The sequence below is a fragment of the Sciurus carolinensis genome, chromosome 2 (genome assembly GCF_902686445.1).
Source record: "Sciurus carolinensis chromosome 2, mSciCar1.2, whole genome shotgun sequence".
Classification (NCBI taxonomy): Eukaryota; Metazoa; Chordata; class Mammalia; order Rodentia; family Sciuridae; genus Sciurus; species Sciurus carolinensis.
The window spans coordinates 44,899,483-44,913,781 of record NC_062214.1 but is presented as its reverse complement, the minus strand read 5'-3'; the positions used below and the strand labels follow the sequence as shown (position 1 = coordinate 44,913,781).

The following is a 14,299-nucleotide window of genomic DNA, read 5'->3' as shown; positions in this document are numbered from 1 at the left end:
GAGTCATAGCTCCTGAGGCCTCTCCTGCCACAGCAACATCTGACCCAAATGGCTGCCACCATTCCCATTGGCACAGCTAGAGCCTGCACTGCCCTGGTCCTTGATGGGGTGAGAATAGATTGAGGGAATCAGAGGAAAGGTTCAGAGGGTTTCTTTGCATCAGGAGAGGACAGATACTGCACAAGTGCCTGACTTGTGGAACAACAGGGTGGTTGGTTAACCAACCATCAGCCCTCCCAGCATCGGGGAAGGTGCCCCCAGACACGGTGGATGGAAGTGCACAAAGAAAATGTGCCCAGATTTGAATGAGAGCTGTTGTTTGTGCTGCCAAGGTCAGGGGAAAAAAATGGTAATCTTTTCGTGGCCAAAATCAGCTAAGCCATTCACTCTGCTTGGAAAGACCCTTGCCAGTCTGACAACAGACAGGGTGGGCGGTGCTGGGCCAAGAATCAGCACTGGGACCTGGCAGTATTTTGTGGCACTTGAGAATGTGGCCACAGCTGTGTGTGCACATGAACACACGTATGGAAGAGCCTGCCAACACGTGGCAGGACCCACGGCTCCTCCCTTACAAATGATCAGAGACCATTTTCTGCCCCCTGCTTCTTTCTGACAGATGTCACTCAGCATCTCCTGCTATTCAGTGCCATCCTATCTTGTTTTGTCATCCTAAATATTCAGTCTTAACAAATCAAATTAACCTTTAAAATTATTGCTATCATCAGTTAACAGCTGTGCCCCAACTAGTGATCTCAGTCTCACCAATGCTTGACCCTAAGCAGTAGTCTCAAAATCACCTTTTCAGGGAGAAACAAACCAGCCATGGCTTCTAATTTGGTCAAATGTGAAAATGTTTCTTTTTGTCCAGAGAAGATTCTTAGCATATCATTCACCACTAAGTGATTCCCCTTGAACTCAAATATTTCCAGTAAGGTTGACAGCAAACATAAAATCCCTTGCACTATCTTAGTAGCCTACTTCTTCTTTTCTTTATTTTAAGGTTTATATTAAAGACTACAAGGAGTTGGAAAGGGAAAGGCTATGATTAAAGAATTTGATACTTTTTAAAAATATGGTTTATGTTTAAAAACATTATGAAGATATCTTTATGCTTAAAAGGGTTTGGAAATACTCTTTCCTGTTAAAGAAAAAAAAAGCACAAAATCCATTCATAATAAAAATGCTGGGCTGGGAATGTAACTGAATGGTAGAGCACATGGTGAGCATGCCTAAGGCCCTGGGCTCAAAACCCAGTATAGTTGCATGTATGGACATACTAAACATGTATGGACATACTAAACATGCATGCACAAAGAGCTTAGCAAACCAGGAACCTAAAGGGGCTTTCTTAGCCTGATGAAGGGCATCTATAACAATATAAATGGCAAATGTTACATATTTGATACTGAACATATTCCCTTTAAGATTAAGAATGAGAGCAATGTTGCCATCCTTCACTATTCCTATTCTACTTTATACTATAAATATCGGTCAGTGTAGTAGGACAAGAAAAAGAAATGAAAAGCACAAAGATTGGAAAAGAGGAAGGAGAACTATCATTATTTGCAGATGAAATAATTTGCCTATGTAGAAAAATCTGAAAGAATAATAGGTAAATTATTTGAATGAATAAAGGAATTAAGCAAATTTGCACACAACAATTAGGGCATTTCTATATACCTGCATCAGTCAATAAAAATGATATTTAGAATAACAATAAAAATATAAAGCACTTTGGATCATATTAAACAAAAATTGTGCAAGACTTTTATGGAAAAAAATGATAAACCTTTATTGAAAGATATACAAGAAGATCTAAGTAAATTAGACTTATGCTATGTTATGATATTGGAACCAATATCAGAGAGGTCAATTCTCACCTAGTTGAGCTAAGATCTAATGTAGTTCCCATGAAATTCAGTGGAGCTTTTCATGGAACTTGACAAGTTTATTATAAAACTTTTGGAAAAGCAAAGGGACAAAATTATTTGAGAACTGGGTACAATGTTGCACACCTGTAAACTCAGTGTCTCAAGAGACTGAGGCAGGAGGATTATTAAATTGAGACCAGCAATTTAGTGAGACCATCCACAACTTAGTGAGATCCTGTTTCAAATATTAAAAAGAAGTAACAGGGACCAGGGATGTAGCTTAGCAGTAAAGCACTCTTCGTTTCAATCCTTATTACCAAAAAAAAAAAAAAAAAGAAGAAGACATTACATTAAATTAAGAATATCTGTTAATTGACACCATATAAAAAGATAAAAGACAAATCTTAAAGTGTAAGAAGTTGTTTAAAATATGTAAACAACACAAGTTTGTAAATAAACAAGTCCCGTGAATTAAGAAGATGGTAACCAAAAGAAAAATGGACAAGTGTCATAAATAGGTATTTCATAGAAACTATCACAAATGGCCCATGAAACAGTGAAAAGGCATGTAACTGCATTATTAATCAGTGAAAGGCAAATTAAGATCATGGGAGTATACTTTTGTGTACCACCAGACTGACCAGTTTTCAGTCTGAACAGTACCAAAGTGACAGCCGTATGGAGCAAAAGGAACTTTCACACACTGTGGGGGGCAGGAGGTTTAGATGGGTATGACTATTTGGAGGGAAACATTTGAGCACCAACTAGTAAAGCCAAAGAAGTGCATGTCCCAGGACCCAGCAGTTACGGAGCTAGGATAAATTCTGTAGACCCCCAGCACCCACAACATTGTAATAGCAGCAAACTGGAGACAACTGACATTCATCAACAGGAAGATCCATGAGTGAACTGTGACAGTCACACAATGGAAGAATATACAAAAGGGAGAACAAACGAACTGTAGTTATATTAAGTTAACATGGATGGCCCTCACAAACATAGTAAATGTCAACTCTCTTCAGTAAGTTAAAGATTTTATTTGAAAGAAACAAATTAATATATTATTTAGAAAATCATATATGTACATATCTTTAAAACAGAGATGGGTGAACTATGATCCTTGGATCAAATCCAGTCAGTCCCTGTTTTAATAAATGACAGGTTGTTTCCATTTGTTTATGTGATGTTGATAGCGGCTTTCTTACCACAAGGGCAGAGTTAAGTTCTTCTCACAGATTTTGCTGGTTCGGGTTTTAAAGAAATAGAATGACTTCAGGATAGTGACTGCCTCCCAAGAAATAGAGCTGTAAGCAGAGAGGAACTCCAATATCTCAAGGTAAGGAGTTGTTTCTCAACATTGATGGTAGGCACATAGATTTACAGTACTATTTTACCTTAAGGGGTACATGCGCGATTCACATATGTGAATATGCTTTTTACAATAGGTGGAGTATGTTTTATATATTCAATAATTTTAAAAGAATTAAGAAGGAAGAAAGATTGATCTTGATACTGGCAGTCACTCCTATGAATATAGAGGACACTGGAAACCTATGACTTACATCCTCCATCTATATCTGGTACTGGCTTTGTCATCTTGTTTTGTAGACGGAGGAAAATTCTCCTAGCCTTGCTAAGTGGTAGGCTGCATCCAGAAGTAGCTTTCCATTCTAGTCTGCCATGCTTTCCATGAGGTGCAGCATGAAAGAGTGTCTTAGACTTTGAAAACACAAAGGTTTAGATCACCCAGTGCAAGAATTCTCTTACTGGCATCTTAAACAGATAGCCACCCATCTCTGCTTGAGTATGTGCTGGGAGGAAGATGGCTAGGATCACAAACAGCCCGGTGGCTGTGGAGTTCCCACCAGGACCAGATTCTTCCACATCCTACTTCAAGACCACTGCTCTTAGCACTCCCTTATGGGAAGGGACTTGAATGTCATTTCATCTCAGCCTTCTAGTTGAAGACTGTGCATGGTTGCATCTGGGATCCAGACCCAGGTGTAAACACATCCAAATTCATGTACTTCCTTAAGTGATCCTCTGATTTCCACCCAATGCTAGTGGCTACATAATCTTTATTAGAACAAAATCTCTACTACTTTTGCTTCTCCCAGGGTTTCCTGTTTTGCTCTCTGGCACATCACAATACACATCCCTCATTCATGAACTATTATATATAATTATATTCCCCACCATCCGAGGCAATGTGCAACCTACCTATAGAGATCTGTGATCAGGTTGTCATCAAAACGAGCACACAGGTTGTTGAGGACTTGCTCATGCTGGCCAAGCAAGCGGATGTAGTTAGAAGCAGGGAAAGGCTCCTTAGAAAGGCATGTGATAGTCTCCACCATTTTATACTTGTTAACGTGAATTCGGAAGTATGTCCCATTTTTCGCATTACCTGTTATTATTTCTGAACCCTGTGAGGAGGGGGTGGATCAGAAAAACAACATTAGAAACACTTCTGGACTTTGGGAACTTTATCACGTAATTTATTCTTTATATAAAATAGGTTATATCTTGTCACTTGTTGCAAAAACAGTAATAGATATTGACCAAACTCAGCAGAAGATAATGCTCCACCTGCTTGGGAATAAAAGTACCACCAAATTATGTCACATGCATGTACAAATATGGCACAATGAAACTCACTATTCTCTGCAAGTAACATGCATCCATAAAAATACCCTAAAACTTTAAAAATAAACATAAGGTACTGCCTATATTTCCTATGACTAACATTTTATCTTGGTCTGTTTGTTGTGATTAATAAACTTACACTGATATATTAGTATATAAAAAAAGAAACCACATACTTGGACTTTATGACTAAATGTTCTTCAGGGTATTTTTAAACAGTGATTACATTGTCCTTTGTTTCTAAATTAGTTGCCAGGTTACAACCAATTTTCTATTATTCAATACCTCACATAGCGAGTAAGTGGAACTGGCTTTCTTCTTTTTTATGAGGTGTTTCTTCTTCTTCTTTTATTATTATTTAAAAATTTAGTGTTCCCTTATTTATTTTTAGGAGTCCCTCCAGTAGCAATATAAGCCCACAAAAGTGCCAACCTCCAGTGAAGGAGCTACTGGAGCAGTGTACCTGTGCCTGCCATTATCAGGAAAGACTTCCTGGGAGAGGTGAGCTTCCAGGAAGTTGAGAAACAAAAGTGGGAGGATCACAGCTGGCCAGTTGTAAAAGGGGGGGTGCTGTGGGAATCCATTTACTCTCCCTGAAATGAAGGTGTTCATGTAGAAAGAGATGGGGGCCTTGATGAGAGGACATTCACTGGGGTGTGAGGGGTGGCAAACAGGCTCTAGATTCGCTTTATTAGGTAGCTCTACATCTCATTTTATCCTCTGGCATCACAGGCTACCAAGTAGAATGACTTTATTAATTACTTCCTCCTCTCTCCCTCTTTATTTTCCTCTTTCCTTTTGATCAGTGCATTTTAATTGTACAGAATGATGCATTTTATCATGGTGTACTCATACATGCATATATGTATAACATAGTGTGAGCATATCCCCTCTCCCACTCCCTTTCCTCTTCTCTTCTGTAAGGTATTTAACACTGCCAAATTTCTTAGTTTTTCACAGCACCTTTCTTTTTTCTTCTTTTTTTTTTTTTTTTTTTTGGCAGGGCTGGGGATTGAACCCAGGGCCTTGTGCTTGGGAGGCAAGCACTCTACCAACTGAGCTACATCCCTAGCCCACAGCACCATTTTGAGGAAGACATCCTAATCAAAGTGATCACAAGGAATTTCAGTCATTTTAGAAGATGAATCCCTAATAGATGTGTTTGAGAGTTTGATGCAGTTCATTACCAGTAAGAAGTTCTGAGACTGGCAAATGGCTTTTGTTCTGCAGGTGACCTTTTAGATTGTAAATTGTTCAAGGTATGGATTTGTGGCATTTTGCCTTTAAGCAATCAACTAAAACTGCCATATGAGCTCAGATGACAAAAGAAGATGCCACTAGCTAATTCCATGTCATGACTTCTTTTTCTATTTCAGCTCCTGAGAGCTACTGACCTACCAACTGGACACACACTCCCAGGCTGTCGGAAGCCTCAGTAGGCAAACATGAGTTTTATTTGACTGGACTTCACTTTACCCTTCGACTCCAGGTTTAGCACACAGTAACACTAAATAAATCTTTTCTGAGTGCATAAAGATTTAAGCTTTCACTCTGAGCCTGAATGTGGCATTTACAAAGCCAAGGCAAGTTGAACATTTACTTAGTCCTGGACATCACCTGGGGATTTTATCTAAACAAGGACACATGGTTTAACTTTTTAGATAAATCAAGGCAACTGGTCTCACATGGCAAAGCCCTAAGGCAGACTTAGCCAATTGTCAAATCACGCAGAGAGATACATGAGGAGGTGTATCAGGTAAAGAAATTCTAGACCAACCCCAAACACAGATGAGAAACTGGGTAACTGGTGGAAGGGGAGAGAACAAATATGACTTAGAGGTTGGGAGATGATGCTTCAAGGGAGATGCAAAGTGATCCAATACAAATATATTTCATAAGAGGGATGCAGGTTCACAGGACATTTTATTTTACAAAAAGAGTTCACAACAATGAAGAGTATCATTCCATTTTGGGGGAAACAGCACTTTTAAAAATCTTAGTGCTCATTTCCTATGGTTGGGAGACTGGGTGATTTTTATTGCTTCTCTTTCTGTTCATTTGACTATCTGTAGTTTCTGATTTTAAGCAATAACTGTCATTTGTAAAGTGATATTTTAAAAAGGTAATTTTAAGTCCTCTGCTATGCTATGGCAAGGAACCAGACTTTTGAGAAACAAAAGAGAAGTGAAACAGAAAGCAGAGGGAGTAAGGAAGATAGAGAAGGGAAGAGGAGAGGAAGGGGAAGAGGGAGGACAGAGATCCATGAGCAGTTAGTGTGAAAGGGTGGGACTTGTCCACCCTTCTTGTCCTGGAGCTGAAGCCAGGACCCAGGTTTCTGGTCTTACCTGATCACCTGCTCACTCTCTGCACTTGCCACAAGTATTTCTATAGTCCTGGATGCCCTTAAACTTTTTCATTCAGGTGTATTTCCTCAAGTTTTTTTTTTTTTTTTTTTTTGCTTGTATTCTTTTTTTTTAATTGTAAACAAATGGGATACATGTTGTTTCTGTTTGTACATGGTATGATTTATTCTGTTATTTTTTCCCTTCCCCCCACCCCTCCCACCCCTCTTTTCCCTCTATACAGTCCTTCCTTCCTCCATTCTTGCCCCCCTCCCTAACCCTAACCCTAACACCTCCCACCCCCCATTATATGTTATCATCCGCTTATTAGCGATATCATTTGTCCTTTGGATTTGTGAGATTGGCTTATCTCACTTTAGCATGATATTCTCCAATTTCATCCATTTGCCTGCAAATGCCATAATTTTATCATTCTTTATGCCTGAGTAATATTCCTCTGTATATATATACCACAGTTTCTTTAACCGTTCATCAATTGAAGGGCATCTAGGTTGGTTCCACAGTCTGGCTATTGTGAATTGAGCAGCTATGAACATTGATGTGACTGTATCTCTGTAGTATGCTGATTTTAAGTCCTTTGGGTATAGGCTGAGGAGTGGGATAGCTGGGTCAAATGGTGGTTCCATTCCAAGTTTTCTAAGGAATCTCCACACTGCTTTCCAGAGTGGCTGCACTAATTTGCAGCCCCACCAGCAATGTATGAGTGTACCTTTTTCCCCACATCCTCTCCAACACCTATTGTTGCTTATATTCTTGATAATCGCCATTCTAATTGGGGCGAGATGGAATCTTAGTGTAGTTTTGATTTGCATTTCTCTTATTACTAGAGATGTTGAACATTTTTTCATATATCTGTTGATTGCTTGTAGATCTTCTTTGTTGGGGGCTATGCCATGCGGACTATGCCAAGATGGCGCCTGGCAGCCAGACAGAGATTGTTTTGATCACATCGGTGGTGAGGAGGTTGATTAACATAAGCACACCCAGGTGATTTATCATTGGCCATATTCAATTAAGTCCACGCACACAACGCGTGCACAGGTGTTCCCGAGTGCTCCTGATCGTGCCTGCTCCTTTTGACTTTTACCATGATTGGAGAGCTAGCTCCTCACCTAATCTGCGTATAATTGGCGTCAGCCCTACCCTTCACGTCCTGGAGGGGATATAAGACAGCTCTCCTCAAGTGCCGGTGTTCCCCGGTTTCCTGAATCAACAATAAACCGTTCTGAATTCAAGAGCCTCGCTACTCGTTTATCTACCGTGCCAAATTGACTCCACTGGACGGCGTCACTTCTTCTGTGAAGTGTCTGTTCATTTCCTTAGCCCATTTGTTGATTGGATTATTTGTTTTCTTGGTGTAGAGTTTTTTGAGTTCTTTATAGATTCTGGAGATTAGTGTTCTATCTGAAGTATGAGTGCAAAGATTTTCTCCCACTCTGTAGGCTCTTTCTTCACATTGCTGATAGTTTCCTTTGCTGAGAGAAAGCTTTTTAGTTTGAATCTATCCCAGTTGTTGATTCTTGCTTTTATTTCTTGTGCTATGGGAGTCCTGTTGAGGAAGTCTGGTCCTAAGCCTACATGTTGAAGATCTGGACCTACTTTTTCTTCTATAAGATGCAGGGTCTCTGGTCTGATTCTAAGGTCCTTAATCCATTTTGAGTTTAGTTTCGTGCACAGTGAGAGATATGGGTTTAGTTTCATTCTGTTGCATATGGATTTCCAATTTTCCCAGCACCATTTTTTGAAGAGGCTATCTTTTCTCCATTGCATATTTTTGGCACCTTTGTCTAGTATGAGAAAATGTATTTATTTGGGTTTGTGTCTGTGTCCTCTATTCTGTCTATTTTGATACCAATACCATGCCGTTTTTGTTACTATTGCTTTGTAGTAGAGTTGAAGATCTGGTATTCTGATACCCCCTGCTTCCCTCTTTCTGCTAAGGATTGTTTTAGCTATTCTGGGTTTCTTATTCTTCCAGATGAATTTCATAATTGCTTGCTCTGTTTCTGTAAGATACATCATTGGGATTTTAATTGGAATTGCATTGAATCTGTATAGCACTTTTGGTAGTATGACCATTTTGACAATATCAATTCTGCCTATCCAGGAACATGGGAGATCTTTCCATCTTCTAAGGTTTTATTAATTTCTTTAGTGTTCTGTAGTTCTCATTGTAGAGGTCTTTCACCTCTTTTGTGAGATTGATTCCCAAGTATTTTATTTTTTTGAAGCTATTGTGAATGGGGTAGTTTTCCTAATTTTTCTTTCTGAAGATTTATCACTTACGTATAGAAATGCATTAGATTTATGAGCATTGATCTTATATCCTGCTACTTTACTGAATTCACTTACGAGTTCTAAAAGTTTTCTGGTGAAATTTCCTGGTTCCTCTAAGTATATAATCATGTCATCAGTAAATAGGGATAGTTTGAGTTCTTCTTTTCCTATTCATATCCCTTTAATTTCTTTGGTCTGTCTAATTGCTCTGACTAGAGTTTCAAGGACAATGTTGAATAGAAGTGGTGAAAGAGGGCATCCCTGCCTTGTTCCAGTTTTTAGGGGCAATGCTTTCAGTTTTTCACCATTTAGAATGATATTAGCCATGGGCTTAGTGTAGATAGCCTTTACATTGTTAAGGAATGTTCCCACCATCCCTATTTTTTCTAGTGTTTTGAGCATGAAGGGGTGCTGTATTTTATCAAATGCTTTTTCTGCATCTATTGAAATAATCATGTGATTCTTGACTTTAAGTCTGTTGATATGGTGAATTACATTTATTGATTTCCTGATGTTGAACCAACCTTGCATCCCTGGGATGAAACCCACTTGATCATGATGCACTATCTTTTTAATATGTTTTTGTATATGATTTGCTAAAATTTTGTTGAGAATTTTTGCGTCAATGTTCATTAAGGATATTGGTCTGAAATTTTCTTTCCTTGATGTGTCTCTGTCTGGTTTAGGTATCAGGGTAATATTGGCTTCATAGAATGAGTTTGGGAGGGTTCCCTCCTCTTCTATTTCATGGAATAGTTTGAGGAGTATTGGAATGAGCTCTTCTTTAAAGGTTTTGTAGAACTCGGCTGAGAACCCATCTGGTCCTGGACTTTTCTTTGTTGGTAGGCTTTTGATGACTTCTTCTATTTCATTACCTGAAATTGGTCTATTTAAATTGTGTATGTCCTCCTCGTTCAGTTTAGGCAATTCATATGTCTCTAGAAACCTGTTGATGTCTTTGAAATTTTCTATTTTGTTGACGTATAGATTTTCGAAATAGCTTCTAATTATGTTTTGTATTTCAGTCGTGTCTGTTGTGGTATTTCCTTGTTCATTCCGAATTTTAGTAATTTGGGTTTTCTCTCTTCTTCTCTTTGTTATTGTGGCTAAGGGTTTATCGATTTTGTTTATTTTTTCAAAGAACCAACTATTTATTTTGTCAATTTTTTCTATTGTTTCTTTTGTTTCAATTTCATTGATTTCAGCTCTGAGTTTAACTATTTCCTGTCTTCTACTACTTTTGGTGTTGGTCTGTTCTTCTTTTTCTAGGGCTTTCAACTGTAGAGTTAGGTCATTTATTTGTTGATTTTTTTCTTCTTTTGTTGAATGCGCTCCATGAAATACATTTTCCTCTAAGTACTGCTTTCATAGTGTCCCAGAGATTTTGATATGATGTTTCTTTGTTCTCATTTACCTCTAAGAATTTTTTAATTTCCTTCCTGATATCTTCTGTTATCCATTCATCATATAATAGCATATTATTTAATCTACAGGTGTTGGAGTAGTTTCTGTTTTTTACTCTTTCATTTATTTCTAATTTCAATCCATTATGATCTGATAGAATACAAGGTAGTGTCTCTATCTTCTTGTATTTGCTAACATTAGCTTTGTGGCATAATATATGGTCTATTTTAGAGAAGGATCCATGTGCTGCTGAGAAGAAAGTGTATTCGCTCTTGGTTGGACGGTATATTCTATAAATGTCTGTTAAGTCTAAATTATTGTTTGTGTTATTGAGATCTATGGTTTCTTTGTTCAATTTTTGTTTGGAAGATCTGTCCAGTGGTGAGAGAGGCATGCTAAAATCACCTAGTATTATTGTGTTATGGTCTATTTGGTTTCTGAAATTGAGAAGGATTTGTTTGACACACATGGATGAGCCACTGTTTTTGGCATAAATATTTATGATTGTTATGTCTTGCTGATTTATACTTCCCTTAAGCACTATGTAATGTCCTTCTTTATCCCTTCTGACTAACTTTGGCTTGAAGTCCACATTATCTGAAATGAGGATGGATACTCCAGCTTTTTTGCTGAGTCCATGTGCATGGTATGTTTTTCCTGATCCTTTTACCTTTAGTGTATGGGTATCTCTTTCTATGAGGTGAGTCTCTTGCAGGCAACATATTGTTGGATCCTTCTCTTTAATCCAATCTGCCAGTCTATGTCTTTTGATTGATGAATTCAGGCCATTATTATTCAGGGTTATTATTGATATATGATTTGTATTCCCGGTCATTTGACTCATTTTTTAATTTTTTTTGACACAACTTGGTTTTCCTTTATTTGACAATTCCTTTAGGATAGTTCCTCCCTTTGCTGATTTGCATCTTTGTTTTTCATCTCTTCCTCATGGAATATTTTGCTGAGAATGTTCTGTAATGCTGGCTTTCTTTTGTAACTTCTTTTAGCTTTTGTTTATCATGGAAGGATTTTATTTCATCGTCAAATATGAAGGTAAGTTTTGCTGGGTATAAGATTCTTGGTTGGCATCCATTTTCTTTTAGGACTTGGTAAATGTTGTTCCAGGCCCTTCTAGCTTTTAGGATCTGGATTGAAAAATCTGCTGATATCCATATTTGTTTCCCCCTGAATGTAATTTGGTTCTTTTCTCTCACAGCCATTAAAATTCTGTCTTTATTTTGTATGTTAGGTATTTTCATAATAATGTGCTTTGGTGTGGGTCTGTTGTAATTTTGTGTATTTGGAGTCCTATAAGCCTCTTGTACTTGATTTTCCATTTCATTCTTCAGATTTGGGAAACTTTCTGATATTATTTCATTGAATAGATAGTTCATTCCTTTGGTTTGTTTCTCTAAACGTTCCTCAAACCCAATAATTCTTAAATTTGGCCTTTTCATGATATCCCATAATTCCTATAGATTCTGTTCATGATTTCTTACCATCTTCTCTTTTTGGTCAACTTTGTTTTCAAGACTAATTATTTTTTCCTCAGTATCTGACGTGATGTCTTCCAGGTGTTCTATCCTATTGGTTATGCTTTCTATAGAGTTCTTAATTTGGTTTATTGTTTCCTTCATCTCAAGGATTTCTGTTTTTTTTTTTCAATATCTCTAACTCTTTATTGAAATGATCTTTTGCTTCCTGGATTTGCTCTTTTAACTGTCAATTTGTGCGATCATTCGATGACTGCATTTGCTCTTTCATCTCATCATTTGCTTCCCTGATCATTTTAATTATGTACATTCTGAACTCCCTTTCTGTCATTTCTTCTGCCATGCTGTCATTGGATATTATTGATGTAACATCTAGATTTGTTTGGGACATTTTCTTCCCTTGTTTTCTCGTATTGTTCAGGTATCAGTGGATTGCTGAGATATTGCAGATTTCCTCTATTGACTTATAGTGTCCCTGAAGAGTTCTAGTATATCCCCTCCTAGCCTTCAGTAGCCTGAAGTCTTGGAGGAAGTTGATAATGCGGTGCTCCACAAGGAAGCTGCCTCTGTAGGGGTGGGTGCCTTCAGGTGGGATATATTCCCTGCTAGTGGGCAGAGGTGCCTCCACTTGTTGACCAATGGTCTTCCAAAGGGGAACTAGGCTGTGGGCTGAGGCAAGGACTGTTTGTGACTGTATTCTGGTCTTATCGTTCTTGTGGGAAAACCTCACTTGGCAGGAAAGACTCACCTGGTGGGGAGGTCTTGCTGGTCAGTTCCCCTCCTAGAGGTTCCCCTCAATCTACAACTACCGCCTGGGCTGGGCAGCCTTCCTGTGCAATGTTCCCGGGGCCCCGGACCTACCTCCTGGGCCTGGGAGCCTCGCCCTGTGCAGAAGAGTCTCCTTAGGCTGCCCCTCCTCAGAGAAGCCGCCCGCAGTCCTGGAACCATCACTCCGCCCCTCAGCTTGTCTCTGTGCGGCTCTTCCACCAAGAAGCCGCCTAGGTCCTGGGACCGTTCTCTGAACCTAATTGCCTGGCTGTGCGGCCCCTCCTCTGAGCAGCCATCTGGAGCTCCGGTGTAGTCGCTCTGAGTCCAAGAGACCTGCCGCATGTCTCCTCCTCCGGGCAGCTGCTGGGAGTCCGGTTCGGTCGCTCCGAGTCCAAGCAACTCACTGCACAGGTTCTCCTCCAAGCAGCCGCTTGGAGTTCTGGTGCTGTCGCTCTGAGTCCAAGCGACCTGCCGCACACCTCCTCCTCTGTGCAGCTGCCCGGAGCTCCGGTGCGGTCCTTCCGAGTCCAAGCAACTTGTTGCACGGGTTCTCCTCCAAGCAGCGGCCTGGAGCTCCAGTGCGGAGTCCAAGCATTGTGCTGAGTGGCCTCCTCTACAATGCTCCCAGTTGTCCAAGTTCACTGCTCCAGCGGGGGGGGGGAGGGGTGTCTTGTTGGGCAACTCTACTTCACAAAGTTCCCTGCGTTCTGGGACTACCGCCCCATCTGGGATGCCTCCCCAATGGGAGAGACTCACCCGGTGGCTTTGAGTTGATCCCAAGTCTCTCAATATCTTCAAGTCTCTTCAAGTCTTCTTCTTGAATCCTGAGTCCTGGAGCAACATGAAATGCAACCGCCCTCTAGTCCGCCATCTTGAAACCTCTCAAGTTTTGACTTCTTAGATTGAGCAAAGAATTCCACCACCAGGGTGAGAGCACAGGACATGACAGAATAACCCCCGGTGGTGCCATCTTTACTTGGGTGACCCAGGATGTTGGACACTATTTCAGAATTAGAAAGTACATAGTGAAGAATGTGACTTTCTTGTGCATTCTGAGGTGAAATACAAGGCTTTATAGAATGTTTAATTTTGGTACTAACTATGGGTGAATATCTAAGGAGGGGCTGCTGCCTCACCAGGACTACTGGGGGTCCAGGAGAGCAACCCTCCACAACCACTCTGGCATTGCTTTTGCTGCCAGGTTTCCCCAAGGATCAGCAGAGAGCACAGGAAGCAATCTCACATGGCCTTGGCCTCCTCCTCTTGCTCTTCCTCCTCCTTAATGTTTATTTATGCTGAGAGGTTAAGAAAAGGGAATTAAAAAGATATTAAAAAGGCCTCTACCCATGTGGGCAACAAAAAATTTGACTTTGCAAGGAGTTTCATTAAATACCTGCCCTGCAACTTGCAAACCCTTATCTGTGTTTACGAGGACTGATTTGGACTTCAAACGTCAGTTGAGGCTGAGCACTTCAAG

The 14,299-nt window shown here is 39.7% G+C and overlaps 1 protein-coding gene and 1 non-coding gene across 5 annotated transcripts in view; both read right to left on the bottom strand.

Annotated features, from left to right (window-relative positions):
* The window catches only part of Cfap61 (cilia and flagella associated protein 61), a 283,555-nt gene that overhangs the window by 55,498 nt on the left and 213,758 nt on the right, over window positions 1-14,299 (bottom strand). For all 4 annotated transcript variants that reach the window (XM_047537641.1, XM_047537646.1, XM_047537643.1 and 1 more), the window contains exon 25: window positions 4,092-4,297. In XM_047537641.1, the coding sequence (XP_047393597.1) occupies window positions 4,092-4,297 (206 nt within the window). The remainder of the gene's footprint in view (window positions 1-4,091; window positions 4,298-14,299) is intronic.
* On the bottom strand, window positions 5,515-5,591 carry Trnag-ccc (transfer RNA glycine (anticodon CCC)). Its single transcript has one exon. It is a non-coding gene; the product is annotated as a tRNA-Gly (tRNA).